The sequence below is a fragment of the Aythya ferina genome, assembly GCF_964211825.1.
Source record: "Aythya ferina genome assembly, chromosome: 13".
Taxonomy (NCBI): domain Eukaryota; kingdom Metazoa; phylum Chordata; class Aves; order Anseriformes; family Anatidae; genus Aythya; species Aythya ferina.
In genome coordinates, this window is record NC_140311.1 from 17,430,387 (window position 1) to 17,450,014 (window position 19,628).

Sequence of the window (19,628 nt, forward strand, 5' to 3'; positions counted from 1 at the left end):
GCACGTGACATCTTATATTTTTTACCACATTCCGCACAGCATCCTCAAGGGCTTTCAGTGGTCACAGGAGCACTTCAGGGCTCCAGTTCTATATAAATTTATATCAGTGTTTATGTGAAAAAGATGTGGTGTAGTCCTACCTATCTGCAATGAAGTCAGCCAGCCAGATGCAAGCAAGTGTTCGTGGGCAAGAGTTGAGCAGCACTGGCCTGTGCAAAAAAAAAATATATTAAAAGAACAGTAATTTGAAAATCCCTTTCATTATATCCTCTCTGTAACAGGGAATAGCAAACCCACTTTAAGTGCTGGTAAATAAAATGCACCACATGAACACAATTACTCCTGTGCAAAGGAGTCCAAGTATGCATAATTCCATTTTAATTCGCTCCCCAAAGATATCCTTCCACCAGCATAACTACATCATCCACATTGGACTATACAGCAATATAGCTAATAGCGTGAGATAGTCATTAAGCAACAACACATAACTACATTAACATAATTTGCTCGTGTTAAACTGTCCTCCAAGCAAATCTCATTAAAGTACTGGAGGCGTACAGTCAAATTTCAGGTTTCCAGCAGCTACCAGAAGCTCTCGGTCAAGTCCCCAGGAAAGCAAGAGCTTTCCCAAGTTATACAACGCTCAAAGGATGTCCGAAGGCTTTTTTTAGAAAATAAAAAAATGGAAAAAGGATATTTCAAAATTAGATTCACATTCCCCTCTCTTATTGGAAAGCCTGGTAGTTCAAAGTTAAGGCACCCTGGTAGTTCAAAGTTAAGGCACGCTGGTAGTTCAAAGTTAAGGCACCCTGAATCCCCGGTTGTGTTTTCTACTCCAGAAATTGGGACCAAACTGCATCTGAAAATGACCTCCATGTGTACAGCCGTGAGTGCAGAGGCAAAAATCCTGCAGTTGCTCAGGGAGATAGGGAGGCAGAGGCAGGAGTTTTGCAGAATATCCTCTCCCTCCTTACTTGCACTTCCTGAGAAAGTAATACAAACCACACACTCACATAATCACTGCAAATATTAAACATTTTTGCTTTCAACTCTGGCCAATATAAAAAAATGATGTAAAGAGGCAGAAACCAGTCTGAGATTTAGATGAAAAATGGAAATCGGCAGGGTAGGGAACAGGAAAGATACATGAAGGAGAGGGTAGAAGGATTTGGAGCATCCACTTTCATTGTTATAGGATGTGTCACTTATCGAAGGACTGTTTTCTGTAACGCAGTGCTGTCAGGCAGCTGTCAGAGAGCCATGAGGGAAGGCAATTATCGTGGGGTAAACCTCGCACCCCGAAGCTGGTGGCAAAACTTGTACCTCCTCCAGTGAGGGCAAGGTTTAGCAACAGAAATAAGCATATTGCCATAAATGATCCCAACATGTGAAAACACCCCGCCAGGACCCAGACGTGTGCTGCTGTTACTGCAGATCACCACACTTGCAGCAACAACTGAACTGCAAAAAGCGCCTGCCCGTAGCCTGTAGCTAACGCTGGAGTATTTCATACTTGCCTCGGCGCAGCTGACTGCGAAGCGGTAAGCAGCAGTGACTTGAAGATCTGTAGGGGCTTCTAGATACTGGCCTGCCCTGCAAAATTTAAACTCCAATCTTATTTCAAAGCCATAAGGTTCTAATTCAGGAGTTTTACCTTCCTCCCCTGTGATAAAAGAGGTTACTTAGAAGTGCTTCACGTTTGAATATTTCCCATCCATAATGCTGTGTGATTTTATAAATGAGGAGGATATCCAGCACCACTCCAGAGAGAATGGGAGGCTAAAGCCAAAACAACTGAGCTAGAAAAGCACCACGCCGTGGGTCTTTGCTCGGTCCTACCAACCACAGAGCAGTAGCCAACAACATCCCTGCAGGCTAGTGCTGCTGGCAGGCAGAATCAGCGTGATTTGCCTCTACAGCACTTATAATAATTACCTTCGGTAACAGATGGATTTCACAATTCAAAAGACTTCAGAAAGACTCACGCCTCTAGCGCGCAGCAGGGACGTGAGGAATGTCAATGTGCACGGGCTGAGCCAGGACCAGCGCTGCCCCTCCGAAGTGCAGGAGGGTGTGCAGCAGCTCAGAAGGGGGTGAAATACTTATAGACAAAAGCCCACACCCCAAAACACAGAACTGTGGCTGATCACAGCTGGTTTTATCCTGTACTCTCAGAAGATGCTTGGCTCGGAGGCTGCCTCGGCAGTCAGAAGTGCCAACATCTGACAGGAGCACTGCTCGGCGGTGCTATCTGCTCACAGACCTCTTCTGCACAGCCTTCAGGTGATGATGTACTTGGAGCCTCTGCCTTTTACATAGGAAAATGTCGCATGGAAAAGGAGGTGGCAAGCATGACTAGCACCGACTGAGCAGCGTGAGTCTTCTGTTCTCCCGTTTGAAGGCTGAAGAACTATTCACAGAAAAAAACTAAAAAGCAACACATTTCAGGATCAAGTCTGTTTGCTTTAAAAAATATTATGCAACATACTTCAAGAAGCTGAACAAAGAGGACAAAAAAAAAATCAATCTGAAGGAAAATTGTTGTTCCCTGCAGTAATCAATGCTCACATTTTTCTGTGCTTCTACTCGAAGGTAAAATACGCTTGTGGCTGGGAGCAATACCCTGCTCTCCCTGTTCAGGGCAATTCTGCCAAGTGTGAAACAGAGCACTGGTCTGGTACCAAGTTGTAACTGAGCCAAAAGATGACAAGTTTTGATAACCACCAGGCTGATATTGGGCTCCCCACAAAAAAAAAATAAAAAATCTAGAGCCCACATCTTGGTGTTCATGGCAGACATCCCTCCCTTCCCCCAAAACCATCACCCCCAACAAAAGAAACCTTCAACCCCTCCTGAAGTTCTGTTTTTAACGTGAGTTACCTTACAGCCTCTGAAAAAGGAACTGGTTTGTAGCAGTTAGCCACTGGAACACTAAACCCCAAGACCAGCAATATTCCTAGTGCAAGGAGGAGGTAGCCAGGCCCAGTTATCTCTGGATCACAAAATGGTTGAAGCATGAAGGAAGCATGAAGGTGGCTAGCTGTGTTTGAGGTAGAGCAGTGGCTTTTTTTTTTTTTTTTTTTGACTGTGAACAGCCCTGACAAAAATGCATGCATCAAGTCACAACTGAGGTGCGTGTGTGTATATATCATCCATAAGCAAGTTAGCTGTACATACATTACAGATATGAAAATTGTGCTTAACTGATATAAGCACATCTGTCAGCGGTTAACATGGCCACAAGAGCCAGGGCTAACACTGAAAAATCCACCCACTAGAAGGATAAGCAAAAAGATAAAAATCTTGACTCCCTACCACAATTACTGATCTGTGTTTCTAACAGCAGAAAAAAAGTTGACTCTCGTAGACAAAAAATTACCAGGAGACAAATATCAATTCTTAGTTATGATAACCATTTGCATAAAAAAAAGCAAGGCTGTCTCCCTGGCAGTGTAAGAAAGGAGGCATCATTATTCACAGCCGAAGCCTGAAACTGGGGAGATTCACTTCAGTGAGTAATAGCAACTGCTTGGGATATGACAGATGGCACTCGTGACTGAGGTGGAAAGGCACTCGATGACTCCATGATGGAGATTGTACTTCTCAAATCTGTTCCATTTCTGAGTGCCTAAGTCAGTCACATGGTTCACAGATTCCCTTCCCAGGTTAGCCTAGTGGATGCTTTTTCAGAGAGAGGAAAAACCCTGTGTTATCTTCTCCCCAGTCTGAGAGGGGCCTGTGCAAGTCCCCACACTCTTTCAAAGAGACAAATACTAAGGCAGAAATCCTAGTGGTCTCCCATTACTTCGTACAATCATATTTTGTATGTGTTTTTTAAAACCTGTACAGCAGCTCATGATCAAGTTAGCTTATTAGGGATCATTTTTATCATGCTTTTACTTTTCATCTGTCTCCTCCATCTTGAAAAGCCGTATTAAGGTACCAAGTTAAACGCAGAGCAATTAGATATGAAGAGACAAACCAGAAGCCAAGCCTACAACCCTCAGACAAGAGGATTAAATCACCACCTTTATTAAAGGAGAGGGAGAAAAAGCCTTAAGAGTTTTAAGGAAATAAGATCAAGACCAGAGGTGCCAGATGAATTTTAAAATAAAGTTGTAAGGAGTAACTTTTTCCTGCTGTTTTTGGTCCTGTGTTTACTTAAAAGGTATCCTGATGTAAAGGCACGCCTCCCACCCCATTCTGCAGTTGGTTCTCCTTATCCCTACTCAGCTATATAAAAAAAGTCACTACAAAATACAGAACACAGTTTATTTCAGCTTTATCAAATAGCAATTGTGCCACTTTTGCAAGATTACAACTTGATTTCCTTACCTAGCCTGCATGGAGGATGTCAGGCTTGTTTGAACTGATTGCCCAAATTCCTTACAAGACCTGGCAGACATTTCAGAAGCATGGTATTTGAGCTTGAATTCAGCATTTCAGTCAAGTTAATATTTGGTAAATACATGTCTTTACTGTTTTTTAGGGCCCTCAGCACCAAGGTGCTGTAATCCTGCAGTTGAGCCCTTGTTTGTTACCCCAGGACAGGGCTATGCCACCATGGTGCCCAGGCTAAAGGCAGGGCCACAACTTGACAATTTTGCACATCCAGTGCAAGTTTCCATCAGGGACAGAGCAGGCGCAGTCATTGGAATGAATTACAGAATATTCAACGTTTTAATCCTAAACTCAACAAAAACACAGCTAGAGCTGCACTCTCATGTGCAAAGCTACTGTTTTCTAATAGGAGGTTGGAGCAACCCTACCCCACACAATTACATTTCTTCAGTCCTGCCAGTTGGATCAGTAATTGTTAGGAACATAACCTGCCAGTGATAAATGACCACTCATGTCCTTGTGTTAGATGCTTTTATTTTGTGCTGTCAGTGCGAATTGAACACCAAGACTACCACCATTTGTGCAACAGCTTCCACAGAACAAAGCTCACAGATACATACCAACATACAGCAGAACAGATCACAACAGTACTCTTACACTTTCAAGAGACAGTAAGCCTACACGGAGTGAAATACAACTATTACAGATACATGATCACTGATTGCAAAGGTGAAATCTGAGAACACCAACTTGTTTCAAACAATTCTGTCTGGACAACTCTGCACCCAGTTTTTAGCTGTGGTTGTAATGGCAGTCATGCTTGAACAAGAACTGTGTGTTTAAGTGTTCCAGTGTAACCCCTCAGAGGTACACGGTGCCGTTTTCCTTTAGTGACAGCTTGTTTTTATACATATTTTGTGTAGACAAATATATGCTTTGTGTTCCCCTACACTATAGTGTATGTATGCTCTTTTCCTATGCTTTCTTTTGTGAACTACCAAAACAGCATCCTGTCAAGCTTATCATTAGCATAAGCCTGGAAAGAAACATGAAACCTGAATGCAGTTTAAATCAATCAACCCAGCCCACTGAGACAGGATAACACTTACGAAACATATTAATATATAATTGACAAAAAAGAAACGAGAAACCAAGTGCAAGAAGTGAGCTTACACCTCCCAGATTTACATTCATTGAGGCACGTAGTGTGGTGCAGGGTTAGGTGAGGCAATATAGTTGACTTGGTGCAGTGGTCCAGAACTTACAGCATTGGGAATTCGTGGGGAATTTCCATACGGTGGATTTACTGGATGCCAGGAACTAAGGTAGTGATAGGCAGGTACTATAGAGATGCAAGAGTCATACCCTGGGATAGATGGCTGGCCATAGGGATCTGACACCACTGGGTAGTATACCGTGCTGTGGGATGGGGGTGGAGGCTCTGTGTTTTGAAAGTTACCTAAAAAAAAGAACAAAACACATTTGTCATATACTCTTAGCATATTTGTGACTTTATATATAGACTTTCATCACCACAAACATAGATTTTCCCTTCTGGCCGCCAAAATAATGCTATTTAGTTGACAACAACTTTATACCCCTATATTTTATTCCCAATGGCAGGGTCAAAGTCACCTTAGGACCTAAGTTGGTGAGTTATCCTCAAGTTAGACTCATCACTAAAACCCATTAGAGAATTATTTAGCAGCATTCTGCAGAAGTAGCACCTTTAAGAGAAAATTAGGTAAAGGGCTAATATGTTATTTGGCTATTTAATCCTTGCGATGATGCTGTTCTATGCAGGAGAACTACCCCAGCTGAACAGGCTGAAGCATTATCAGCACATTAAGCCTGTCTGCATCCAAGCAACAGATTTGTCACGATGCACTCTTTACAACGTTGACCATTTGCCACGTTCCACAGACTTTCACGAGCCAGGCATCTGACCTTCTTGACATCTTTTTCCTTATTTAATACAAACCTTTTATTTACTGCCAAGTCTATCTACCAGCTTCTCACAAAGCTGCTACAGGAAGCTAAGTTCTGCTGTAATTTTTCCACGCAGTAGTTGACACAGCTAGCAATGAGGCCTATTCAGAAGATAACAGCTCAGCTTGCAGAGCCTAAAACTAAGGGCTGCAATATCTTTTTTAAAAATACTTGTGAAAGTAGCAATGCTCAATGCTTGCCAAAACTTAATTGTCTCCTTTATTTTAAGAACAGGCATTGTTTTGATACCATGACTATTTGCTTATCAATGAGCAAAAGAAATGCCTTCAACGCAATTTCAGAGTAACTTCTTCCAAGTTAAAATTAGCATGCTGAATGCAAACCTAAAAAGGATTACTTTTCTTTTTTACAGCTTTAAAATGCCTTTGGCACTGATGGCTACACCAGTAAGCCTAACATAACTTTAAGCAGTAACAAAGATGCAGAGGAACTTGTGGTAGCTCAATACAATGCTTACTTTACATCTTCTCAACCTCACCCTTCCTATAATGGTGCAAGCAAGCAGCTGCACTCTGAAAATCATTCCCTTACTTTTCACAGTCTCTGGATGTGGTCTTATCCAGAAATACTAACCATTTGCAGGTGCTTCCAAGGGAACCTGATGGACTTCAGCTCGCCCAGCATCAGCATAGAGCTGAGGTACTGACTGATCTAGGACGTGAGCAGGCTCAGCATATGCTGGATAAGCTTCCACTGGTGACGCTGGTGGTACTGGCTGTACGTACACCATGGAATGCCAATAGCTCTGGTGGTAATACTTTTTGGGGAAAAAAAAAAAAGACAAAACAGAGTCATGCATATAACCACACTCCCCATCCTTCTTCCCAATCACTGCTAGTTTCAGATCTAAAAGGTAGGAAGAAGTGCATTTTTCTCTGCTGTCTCTACGATAGTTACACACAAAGGAGGGAAAAAAAAGACAGGCTGCCAGGAGAGTTGCTGGAATAGCTGCAACTACCTCAGTTCTACACTGGGGTTCTAATTCTTAAGGATTTTTGAGTCTTTGCAATCAACTTTGTTATATTCAAGATATTTTACCCCTTACTTCTTTAGTTGGAAAAGCTGGTGTACTACTATTACTTCCCAGAGTTCCAGCACTGACACTGCCCATGGCTGATGGTGCTGAGGCAATGGTTGTGGGCAGCTGCAGAGCAATGGTTCCCAAAACACAAAAAGCATTCTGAACACAGCTGTGCATGTCCTAGAGGATTCAAAGCACACATCTCTAAATGGTCTTTGATCTCATCTAACCATTTTTTTTTTTTTTTTTTTTTAAAAAAGAATAGCTCAGGTTCCTTTCCTTTATCTTAAAAGAGAGAATATGTATCTACCATCCTCCACAAAAATTCAAGTAAACAACTGGATGTACTAATGTGCTTTACAATTTGAGTTAGAGCTTTACTTCCTGAGCTACACTTTAATCTCCTCCAAGCAAGCCCATATGTATTAATAGCCAACTACACATTTAGCACACTTGGAAGTCTTAAATACATCAGTACATCTGTCAAGAAAAGCAGCAGTTTTTACAGGCAATTTACTGTACTCATTTTAAAAGCACTTACTTGCAGTCCCAGATTAAAATAATACTGCAAGACCTTTGTATCTGAAATTAAAGGACATGACATTAAAGAGCAAGTTAGTATAAACTGATGAGGAAAATAAGTTTACATATATTAGAACATTTAGAATCACTTAATAATTAACTAATTACTTTAGCATTTTTTTCTTTAATGTTTTGAGGGTGATGAGTATGTCTTCAATATGAAGAGATGCAATAGTTATAATGACCTGTTAAGTTAACGTAGTGAGATATTTGTAAAATAGTTGTGCTTGACTGATGTCAAATCAAACTTCAACACGACAGAATCATTTAGGTTGGAAGAGACCTCCAGGACTACCTAGTCCAACCCATGACCTAACACTAACAAGTCATTACATTGCTTTAAGTCTGGTCTTGATTACTCAAGTGATATTTGTCGGATCTGTTATAAGTCTCCATTGTCTAAGCACCCAACTAGGAACTTTAGCAATTATGGCTTATTAAGGCCTGGTTTTCAGAGAAAAGTAGACTTCATCATCATCAAATATGAATTTGATTACGAGGTCCTGAACTAAGGTATCTGCTAAGAGCACTGCCTCTTTTCCTCACTGTAGAAATAGGGAAGTGTCTGGAAGCAGAGACAAGGCAGGAGCCACCTCCTCATATGCCAGTGGTCACTCACCCCTGATGTACACATACTGTACATTCAGTCTGTACACACATAGTGAACACCCACATACTAGGCTGGCACATGAGACAAGGGCCCAACTCCATAGAGACCCCAGCTTCACACTGCTTCTGCCCAGAGATATGTCAATAGAGACAACATATACAGCAACTCTAAAACCTTCAGACCTAGGTTTTGAGGTCCCCCAAATGGTTATAATCATGTCAGAATACGGGGGGGGGATAAGGACTGTTCCTTCCTTCTCCTTCCTCACTAGGGTTAAAGGGAATCCATTTCCTGCCTTCTTGCAGCTAGTCTTTTACTTCTGTCTTCCATGTACCGGATTATTTGACTCGGAGCAAACACGTGATACACTGAGGAGCAATCCCAGAAGCACAGAGGAAGTTTAAAACCACTTGCCAATCATAACAAGGTTCATGAAATCCAACTGCCCAAAACAGTGGAACTGTTTAAAGCCTTTTTAAGTTCAAGCATGTTTTAATGCTATGACAGTTCCAGAGAAGTGCATAAACTGATTTCTCAGACATACAACTGAGATTTGTTTTAAAAGGCTCAAAAAGGTAAGTCACCTATTCCACAGCAACAGGTTTACATGGAAGTAAGAACAGACACGTAATTTAGTACTCCTAGGACCTCAAAAAAGTCAAAGCAGTAAAGGAGAGAAAACAACTGAACACGAGCAAATCACTAAGGATGTCAACTTGGGGAAGTATGGCAGCTCTGTAGGTGTTGCTGTCTCCTTACCACCTAACCACTCCTTCCTAGACCACGACCTTGGCTCCACAAAGCTTTCCTGTCCATCCAGCTACTACACGTGCATCCTTTCACAGCCCTGCTGTTCTGTAGTACTGTCAGTTTGCTGTAGACAAAAATAGCATCAGAAATGCAAACCCCAATCCTGAAACGAACAAAAATTTATGCCTCTGTTGCCAATTCTTAACTCTTTTACTGTTCAGCATATTTGATCAGGGCAACAATCCACTTCAACATAGAAAAGGAACTGTACGCACTTCCTAAGTTAGCTAAGAGCTCTGAGCTTACTCCTGAAAATGCTGGTGCTTTGGTTGTGACATTGACCAGTTAAATACAGAAAATAACCCGAAGACTTACCTAAATGCCAACTTTTTAGTATCTAGCTGAAACTGCACCCATATCGGAAGGCTTTTTAAACCTAATTTTGTTCTTCAGTTGTTTATGCAAATCAAGTGTAAGAACTGAGTGAAACATCTGCTTCATAGCAGCGATAACAGTACAAAGGAGGAGCCAGGAGACTGAAGTGAAACTGATACAGGAAATACTGATGTCTGTGGTATACTAGAACAGAAGCTGGTACAGTAGGAGATCAGTCTGTTTATGTCTAGATGTCTTTATGTCTTTTAGATGTCTAGAAATCCAGTCACTCTTTAGTAAAAGAAAAATGCCTTACTAAGCAACAGCTAAGCTAGAAGAAATTAACCACCCTGACATGAAAATATAAAAACCACATTTACTACTGATAGAAGTCTCATAAGCCACCAAGACAAAGGTCACTGCAATGATGAGCGACTCTCAGATCAGATCAATCCTGAATGCCACTGCAGGAAAGGAATGGCCTCTGGAACACAGCAACAGCAAGCAGTCTACCAGCAGCTGCTCCAAATGGAAGGGAGGGGATGAGGCTAAGACACCTAAGGTCACTGTACTAATAAATGTTTCACAAGCCCTAAACTCTATAAAAAAATTCAAGAGTCTCTAAGAATTGGAACAAATCATAAGTATCAATTAATACTATAGCACATGGTGTATCTTACTCTCCAGTCCAGGACTTCAGTCTGTTAACAAGTGAGGCTCCCAAACTATGCCAGGCCAAATACCAGTCATTCAGGTAGTTGTTTTTTTTTTTTTTTTTTTAAAAAAAAGGAAACTGCACAGAACTCTATGTCAAGTATATCCAAATACCTTACCACGCACTACTCCAAAGCTTCTGTGTAGTGACACTGATGATAGTCTCAATGTAGACAGCAATAATACAAGGAATTACACATACCATGTGTCATTAACTACCAAATGTAAACTTCTAAAAAAAAATTTGGAGTTTTATCTCCAAAAGGACATGGCCAGTACTACAAGGAGTGACTCATTTGAAGAGCTGAGGGCAGGTCCTGAAGAGCTTATTAATCCACATCCACTCCAGATTTTTTCAGTACACTTAACACCCAATTCTCCTGAGTGCTGAAAGCCTCAGTTAAGGGCATTTCATGAAAGCTGAAGATGATTAACTCTGACAGGTACTTAGAATCATCTGCAGTGATACTACTGCAGTAAGTAAGTAGGAAGTAGAATATTCAAGATCAAAACCAGGAATCAAGAGCACCTACAAAAGAATAAAGATATTGCTAATGTGTTTGGCACTACCTATTAGAGCAGCAGACCTTTGAGGAGCCATGCCATGATGTTTTTGCATCCTGCTTTTTTTCTCCAGATCAACTTCTGGCAAAAAATAAATATAAAACTCAAAATTCAAAGCAACTTTGGGCCAGAATGCTGTGAAATCTACCAGATGCAGCTACCTGAACTGTAGATATCAATAGTAGCTCTTATTATCTGAAATAGGCCCTCTAGGATTAGTACTTTGATGCAAGCTTCACTCAGGGACAATGAAGCTACTTTAGATGGAAGTATGCTGAATCAAGCATGAAAACAATCTGCATTACTGAAGTACTTTATGCTACATCTTTAAATAAGATAAGAGATTTTGGAATAAAAGTCACAAGCTTTACATTCTAATGCACTAGAACTCAGCGCTACCATACATCTGAAATATGGTCACAGTTACAAGGTTGTGGCATGTTTTTTCCCCACCCTCCTCCCCTCCCCCTCAGTGGCTGTCAGAAGAAATTGAAGTTATATACTTAGAGTAAAAGCATACCAATCCAAACAATGAAAAAAAAAAGGCTGGATTTTACACACCCTACATTTATGCAGCCAGTTTTTATTCACTCAACCCTGAATGAAAGGCTACTCTCCACACCAGCAGAGAAAATTCTTGAGTCAGGAGCTTCAGCAAAAGGTAAGGCTTTGATAAAAGTCATATTTGTTCCATCTGTAGGTGGCTATCAAACAAGCCAACCACCATGCACTGACTTTCAACATATTCACTCCATGAAGTGGGGAGAACACCTGAAGAGCAGGTGTACTTCAGTCAGCAGGCAGAGATAACCCACTGCAAGAACAAATGTACATGTATAAGCAGACATCCAGTTCTGCCTACTGCCTTCCAGATCAAGCTACAGCTTACCTCTAGCTTGGCCTCACTACTCCCAAAACCATCCTCCCCCAAGCTGTCTGCCAGAGAAGGCAGCAACACCTGAAGCTGTGTACTTGATGCAGTGTCCATAAAGGTAGCCAGAAGTAAACACCAACACCTACCCAGAGCATTTGCGCTACACATTAGGACAAGACAAATGCTGCTACTGGGACAAGCAGGCTGAGTAACTGCTTTTACAACCTTTTTAAGTCTCTAATCCTCAGAGTAAGCTGAGCCATTGGCAATGCACAGAGAAGAGAGGATTTTCTACAGCTGCACAAGTTACACATAGATGAGCTATCCTTCAGTGAAGACAGACACTGTATCACAACAGTTTTACCTTCCTTTTGAGATGTGTGCCTCTATCACATCACTGCACACTAGGCGGGAATGCTTTGAGGCCCAAGAGGATAGCAAGATACACAGCACAGTAATAAGCAGGACTTTTAATCCTGTAGCTGAGGTACTTAGCTCATGGTAAGGACAGCAAACAGCTTGATCTTTGGCTTACTTAATGAAACAAATCTCTGCAAGTTACAGACCCTATTTGTGTCTCAAGAGGCAAAAACATTACAGAACAAGGGGATATATTAATGACCCCAAAATCAAGTATGTATATGCCTGTTGCACTGTTAGCCAAGCCTTGCAGCTTTGCACTGCTTACAGGTATTCTTAAATTAGAGCAAGTTGATTAAAGTCTACCACTTCAGAAGTGAAGCCCAAGCTCAGCTGACAAGGCTGAAAGCCAATTTCAAGCTGCTATGCTAGTAGTTACTGTACTGGTCTTCCCATGCTTGGTGCTTGTCAGACAAATCTACCTTAAAAGATGCTGTTGTAACTGATGACAGTACACAGGAAGTCTGTGCACTCAATGAACAGAAACCTGCACACTGTCATCTCTTTCTGATACTACAGAATGGCATCTCAAAGCCATACAGGACAACAGCCCAATATCCACTGAACTGTGTAACACCAGAACTTTATAAGCATATAACTGGTTTTAAAAAAATACCAGAAAAATGATTATTCAACCCAGAGGTGGTAGGATACAGATACAAGCACGCTCTCCACTGACACTTGTTTCTTTAGGATGCTGTCTAAAGCTGCAGTAAATCATGTTTGAGTCTGATATGAACTTGTTATTCAGAACTATGAATTTTTACTGTAAGCATCCAAGCCATTGCAGCTCAAACGGAGTAAGTAGTAAAGAGCCACTTCTTCCCACTACAGGTATTCTGTTAAGTTTCCAAGGAGAAGACAAGTCAGAACTGCGTAAGTAGTAAAATCACAAAATACCTTCATTACCTCGAGGCAGATCATTGCCACTGGGATCACAAGAGTAAGGTGGAGGAACGGCACCAGCTTCTCCCACCTCACTGACTGGAGGAAGAGGAGCTGAGTAAATTGGGAATGGCACTGATGAAACAGCTACTATTAGAAGAAAACAAAATTCAAGTCAAAAACAAAAAGTCAAGTCAAATTTACAATACTATCTTCCTCGACGGAGAAAGATGTGAAGTTACACAATTAGGAGTACACTTCCTATCACCTCAGTACCCATAAATAAGCTTTAATGTCAAGTTCTCTTTAGTAATCACTTCTCCCCCCACTTCAGAATCAGAAGTCCAGAATTTTTAAAACCAGACGGGAAGGTTCCAATTCCACCTCTTGTGTATCTATTTATGCACTTCATATTCCAGTTAAGAACAAATGCCTCTTTCAATCAGTTGTTCATACTAGAGGGTAGGTCAGGCTTTCCTTATATAATTGTCTGTCCTAGAACAACAGGGAAAAGACTACTCACTTAAGTCAAAGAACTGTGATGATAAACCCACACAAAAATGCGGGAAAGCTCAAAGCACACCAGGCAAAAGTTTTTGGACAAATTTATCTTGAACACATATTAGGGGGGCCCACATTTGTGGAACAGCAGCTTCTTTTTAATTGCATCACCAATTAACTTACAGAGAACAGTGCTGACTGATCTCTCAAGTAGAGTACAAAATAACCCAAACAAGTAAGAAGAAACAGATAAAGAGGACAGAATTCAGAATTAAGGAGAACTGAATGACAATGGGGTTTTACAGGGATTTATGTTTGGTTTTTTTTGATGCTAAATGAAGAGATGAGTTACAGAAAACACGAGAAACACTCTTTGTAAGGAGAGAAAGTCATTTGCTTAAGGCAGACATTTCACAAGAACAAAGGAAAGACAATTCCAGGTGGTTAGTGTGTGGCAAGTCACAAATTTGATCTTGCCATAGAAGTAGCAAGTAGCAATGGATAGGAGCTAATTACGACCACAAAAATGAATTTGATTCACTTTTGCAGCCCTTAAGCTGTCACAGCCAGCAACTCTTCTGGAAGAGTTAGTAAAACCTGGGACTTACACCACTCTCAAGACAAAGAAAACTAACTGTAAAAACACAGGAAGGAAGCAGCCATGAACTCCTGTCTTTTAGAAAAGAACCCGCTAGTAAAACACTTTGCATTGATGGCTAAAGGCAGGCAGGGTGGGGGGAACAACTCCAAAGCAGAGACTTCCAATTCCCATGCAAATTCAGCAGCAACTATTCCCTTCAAAGCATGGGAATGTGAAAGTCAGCAGTGGAGTTACAACTACTGATAAGTCATTTAAGTCAAAGCAAGTGGTAGTTTAAAAGCCCTTCAACATCTGTTTTGGATATGTAGAACAAGGAAAAAATGGGAAGTAGGAATGCAACTGAAAGGTTAGACATCCAAGTTCACAGCCTTAGCATGCACACTACCTGGTGTCCCTACTGAAGGGGGAGACACTAGGACTGGCTGAACACCTGTTTGTGGGGGAACAGTTGTTGTGATGCTGGCTTGAGTGGAAGCAGCAGAATTTGAGGAGAATACTGTAGCTGGAGCAACATTAACACCCGTGGAGTTTGAGACTACTGCAGAGTTCACCATCACCTGCAAAAGAATCAGCATTCATTACACTACCTCTATAGCTGGCTTGGACAAGAGCTACAGAAATATCACAGGTTAAGAAGTCACACTTTACAACTAGAACTTCCAAAGTGCACTTCTGTGAAGGCAAATAATTATCCAAGTCCTCTAGAACTTGGCTTGAAAAACAAATGACCTAAAAATATTCATTTAGATTGCAGACACCTGCAAATGCATCTTTCCACCCTTCCATTATGTGCTATAGGGGATTATATTCTTTGCAACAAGACTAGGAGGGGAAGAACAACCCCCCTCCCCCCACAGTGGCTATGCACAGTGTGCATCTCTCCACAGGGCTGCCACAACAGAGCACTAGATACTACCTTCTGGGGATAGTTGTAGGAAGCCACTCCATCTTGAGACGACACAGAGACCGTCCCTTCTTCCTGAATGGGTTCCAAAGCAGAGCATGGTCCATTTAAAAGGCATAGAAGTGAAAGCTACACACACCAGAACCCTAAAAATTTTCTAATCATGAACTACACACAAACACTGAAGTTCTTTCATAACCTGTGTAAAACAAATTTTATTCTGATGTGCACAGGTCTTTCACACCACTGCAGGCCAACAGGTAACTTGAGAAAGGAAGAGAGCTAGCCCCTGACTAATTTCAGATTAAAAAAAAATTAAAGAGTCAATTCTATCAAAGGTGAGATCTCTTCATTTACACATCAGAGGGATAAAGCTAACTGGTATAGGATTAGAAGGGTAGCATGATAAAAGTAAATGTTACCTGGAGCAGAAAGGGGAAAAAAGTAAAAAGCCCTCAGATTTTGCTTTGCAGAAGGAGAAGGTGGAAAGCCTTGATGTATCTAGCACAATTCAGATGTGCTGGCAGACTCTGATAAAATACTCACCAGTGTGGGGGGAAATAAGTGATCTACCTTTTCTTCCAAACAACAAAAAACAAAACTTCTGACCTCCTATGTTAAGTTTTCTTCCAAAGACAATTTCCATGAAGAACACTACACGCTTCAAGGATTCCCAATCTGGGCAGGCAGTGACTAAACCTTACCAAGTTTGCTGTAGGCTCTGCTGAACTAAATACTGCTGCAGTTCCACAGTCTGGATCTGGAATGCACAGGCATGATTAACTGAAGCTGTAACATTAGATCTCATTGTTCAGGAATTTCTAAAGAGGTTGTAATGTGTGCGTTACAGTCACCAAATATCATATCAGTTAGAGACCGAAGTTTTACTTACCTGTAGGTGCATAGAGAAAATCTTCATGGAATTTCCCTAGAAGGAAGAGAAGCGAAAGCTTTGATTTAGTAAAAAAAAAAAAAAGCTCAAAGATTTACCAACATTTTACTGCAGTGCATTTGTCAGCTGAACTGCTTTCATTATCACCTTGTTTTCTGCAGACACCAGTCCCTCCCTCATTTTGTTATCCATCAAGTTTTGCTATTTCCAAACACTATGCAGCAGCTTGGCTTGCTACAGACCTATCCCATCAAAAGATGGATGTATCAGAAGGTTGATGTCCTAGCAAGCTTGAATGAAACAGCAACACATTTTTATCAGACAATGAATAAAGAATCAGGCGCGCGTGTTCAAAGCTCATAATTAACAGATCTTTAGGAGACCTAAGGAACCCTGTCTAATCAAAAGCACACCACAGATCATCCGAACCAGTCTTTTTCCTCTTCCCAACAATTCTTTAAGAACTCACCATTTTCACATGTTTCTTCTACATCTTCCTCTGATGAATTCAGGGTTTGCTTGCTGACTGGAACAGAGTTTGGGCCTCTCCTTGCTACCCAAAACCCTGCAGGACTGTGGACAATGGGTGTAGGGCTACCCTGGCTCTAAAAAGAGAAGTCAGAGGTGTGCATTTACAAATAGTTTAAGCCTTTCCATGTTCCATACACACCCACAAAAAAACTGCAGAAACAGGCTGGCAGACCAAATCTTACTACAATCACAGCTTACTAGAATTACAGTCCCTGTATACCCTGCATGTAGCAAAACAGTTGTGTGACATTTCTTTCCTTCACTTTTTGTTCTGCCAGCATACTTTGGGTAATTTATCTTTGAAGACCTACAGCTGTCCTATACAACATATTCAAGTTGCTCTCATCTAGAGTTTAGCCAGCTTTGCATCAGGTTCAAACAACACTGAGAAGAAGGGAGCAGACACCAGCCAGCAACCAGGACTCCAACCTCCAGCACATACTTCTGCATTCCTCACCCTAGGCATTCCTACCGACTAATCAGCTCAGATACCACACAGCTGGAAGTTGCCCCATGGTCTCTACACTAGAGAGACCGATGCACACATGCCTGACTTCCAGGCAGCAGTGCCTATCAGGTTTCCCACGAGACTCTTGTAAAGCTTTACATGCCACTTGTTTTTGCATGGAAGTCAGTCCTTAGCTGGACATGTTAAAATCTAGAATTCTCTGAAGCAGGAACACAGAATTATGAGAAGCATGAGTAAAAGGAGGAGATTCACTCTTTTGTGATGGCTAAGGTGACACTCAAAACTCTCCTCAGAAGACATGACGACTCTAAGATCAGAGTGCTCAGAGAGCCTTGCAAGATCTCCAAAGGTGAAGTACAGGTGGTAAGTCAGAAGGTTTTCCCACTAGGCCTCTAGCACGATGGCCAAGTCCAAGTTTTCTGCAAGATGCATTTTTCCCCAGGACATATTAAATTCTTTTGGTACAGGAGACAAGGAAAAGACAGAGAAAAGACTTTGGCATTGACAGTAACAGAGTGGCTGAACAAACATGAAAACTATTCACTTGCTGCTGCAAGTATATAGTTTAGCAATAGGGAGGAAAAGCAAGCTTGTAAACTATATTGATTTCAGGGGCTGGGGGCAGGAGAAGAATTATTGCAAGATAATCTGCCCTAACTCTTTGACAGACTTGGAGGAAAATAAATCAGAGTAAAGATCACAGATCTTGTAAAGGCAGGTGAATAAAAAAAGCTGCTGAAACAATTGTGAGTTCTCCTTCATTTCATTAAAATGAAAAAAAAAGACTTCACATTTGTGAGGGTCACTGCTTCAACATAGAATTTCAAGCTTGTTTTTAGAAGAATTGTCTTCCTGTTCAGATAGCTAAAATAAACTCATTTTTGTAGTGCACCCATTTTTGTACTAAGCTTAGATTGCATAGCTGAAAATCAGAATAAAAATTGATTGTTAGAAGTTCAAGACTGTATTGTGCTACTTTTATCTACAGCCTAATAACATAATAACAAGTATTGTTTTAAAGGAAGCTAAATTTATGGAAATAGAGAAATCCAAAAAAGTTTCACTAACATGTTAGTCCAAAACGTCACAACTATAAATTCATAGGACCAATCCAGGCCATCACTACAGTTTTTGAATCTAGTTACACAAATCCTAAATTATGGTGTGGCAAACTGAAGCACTTACTCTCCCACAGTGTTTACAACTAGACAGATATCCAGAGTAGGAAGGCATTTTTTCCCTAAACCTTGTTTTCAAGCTGCAGTAGAAGGAAGAAATATGACCCTACCTTTATCAAAGCGTGCTAGAAGAGAAAACACTGCTGGGGGAAGAAGGGGTATAAGTGAAGAAGAAAAGGAAAGGCCAGAAAAATTAATGTTTTAAGCAGGTTTTTACAGGATCTAGATCCATGTCAGCCTTCCCTACCCCAAATGTGTTTACTGCTAATTATTTTTCCTGGAATAAGCTTTAAGTAAATAAATGCTGTGAAATTAGGCGAAGAAATGCTGTGCATTTTTTTTTTTGCTTTGAGCTTTAACATATACATTGTTCGTAACTTACTGGTAAGGCAGGAAAAGCACTTTCATCCCCTTCTTCAATTTCATAGAAAGTTATTGTTTCTTCTGATCCTTGAGGCTCCTCTCCATTCTCTGGTACAAATCCGTACTGACATTCTTTATTCACACACTGCATCTGACGGCGGCTACGGCTGTATGAACTTTAAAAGTGAGAAAGGTGGTTAAGAATCACCACTACTGGAGCTTCACCTTGGTTTCACTGCTCAATTTTAACTCTTTTTGGAAAGGCACAGTAATCCCAGTGTTCACCACTGTGCCATTAACAACCAACTCAGCCCTCCACAGCCCTCTCCCAGCAACCTCCCCAACTCTTGTAGAGCAATTTTTTGTAAAGAGGTTGATATTCACTTACCGCGACCTGCAGGAGAAATTGTCATAGCTCTGACAGCATCTCTTTCCTGGACTGGGGTAGAATGCTATTTGAGGGCCAACCATGTTGTGCCTGTTTATAAATCGGGCAGATCCCCTAAGTTTAAAGGGTAAAAGGTGCAATTACCAGGAAGTGCCTCTCAGATGGAACTCATTTGTAGTTTTATCTATGAAATAGCACAAGCTCTCTCCTAACTAATCCACAGCAAGAACAAACAGAACAAGTCGTGACCTCAGACAGGTTTCCAGTGCCTCATACCTTGGCATCCCAAATCCACGGTTATGTCTCTGAGGAGAATTCTGAGGATGACAGAGGTCATATGGTGCCAAGTTCCCACCACCCTGTGAGCAGTGAACTGGAGAAGAGCGCCCTGAAGGAACACCATGCTGTAGCCGGGGTGGAAGAATGGGCTGACCCCTGCTATAAGCCACAGTCATAAAGACTTCCTTTCCACGAACTTTCTTAAGCAATCTCTTCCGTGTTTTCATATCCATTTCTGCAGTTTCAGTTGAGGACAGAAGAGACAGGTTTACATCTTAAACAAGGCATGCTTCCTGGTTCATAGACCTCTACATGTGGTTCTCAAATGCCAGATTTTTTTTTTCTTGGCAATTTTGAGCAATATTAATCCCATTGT

At 41.2% G+C, this 19,628-nt stretch overlaps 1 protein-coding gene across 1 annotated transcript in view; it reads right to left on the reverse strand.

Moving 5' to 3' along the window:
• Window positions 1-4,862: 4,862 nt before the first annotated feature.
• ALG13 (ALG13 UDP-N-acetylglucosaminyltransferase subunit) overlaps window positions 4,863-19,628 on the reverse strand; it is a 31,516-nt gene continuing 16,750 nt past the window's right edge. Inside the window, exons 17-28 of the mRNA XM_084534452.1 lie at window positions 19,250-19,487; window positions 18,974-19,087; window positions 18,605-18,761; window positions 16,514-16,649; window positions 16,045-16,080; window positions 15,857-15,912; window positions 15,165-15,227; window positions 14,634-14,805; window positions 13,171-13,296; window positions 7,914-7,954; window positions 6,925-7,108; window positions 4,863-5,800 (exon numbers count right to left, since the gene is read on the reverse strand). Of these exons, the coding sequence (XP_084390578.1) occupies window positions 5,532-5,800; window positions 6,925-7,108; window positions 7,914-7,954; window positions 13,171-13,296; window positions 14,634-14,805; window positions 15,165-15,227; window positions 15,857-15,912; window positions 16,045-16,080; window positions 16,514-16,649; window positions 18,605-18,761; window positions 18,974-19,087; window positions 19,250-19,487 (1,592 nt within the window). The 3' untranslated portion in view covers window positions 4,863-5,531. The remainder of the gene's footprint in view (window positions 5,801-6,924; window positions 7,109-7,913; window positions 7,955-13,170; window positions 13,297-14,633; window positions 14,806-15,164; window positions 15,228-15,856; window positions 15,913-16,044; window positions 16,081-16,513; window positions 16,650-18,604; window positions 18,762-18,973; window positions 19,088-19,249; window positions 19,488-19,628) is intronic.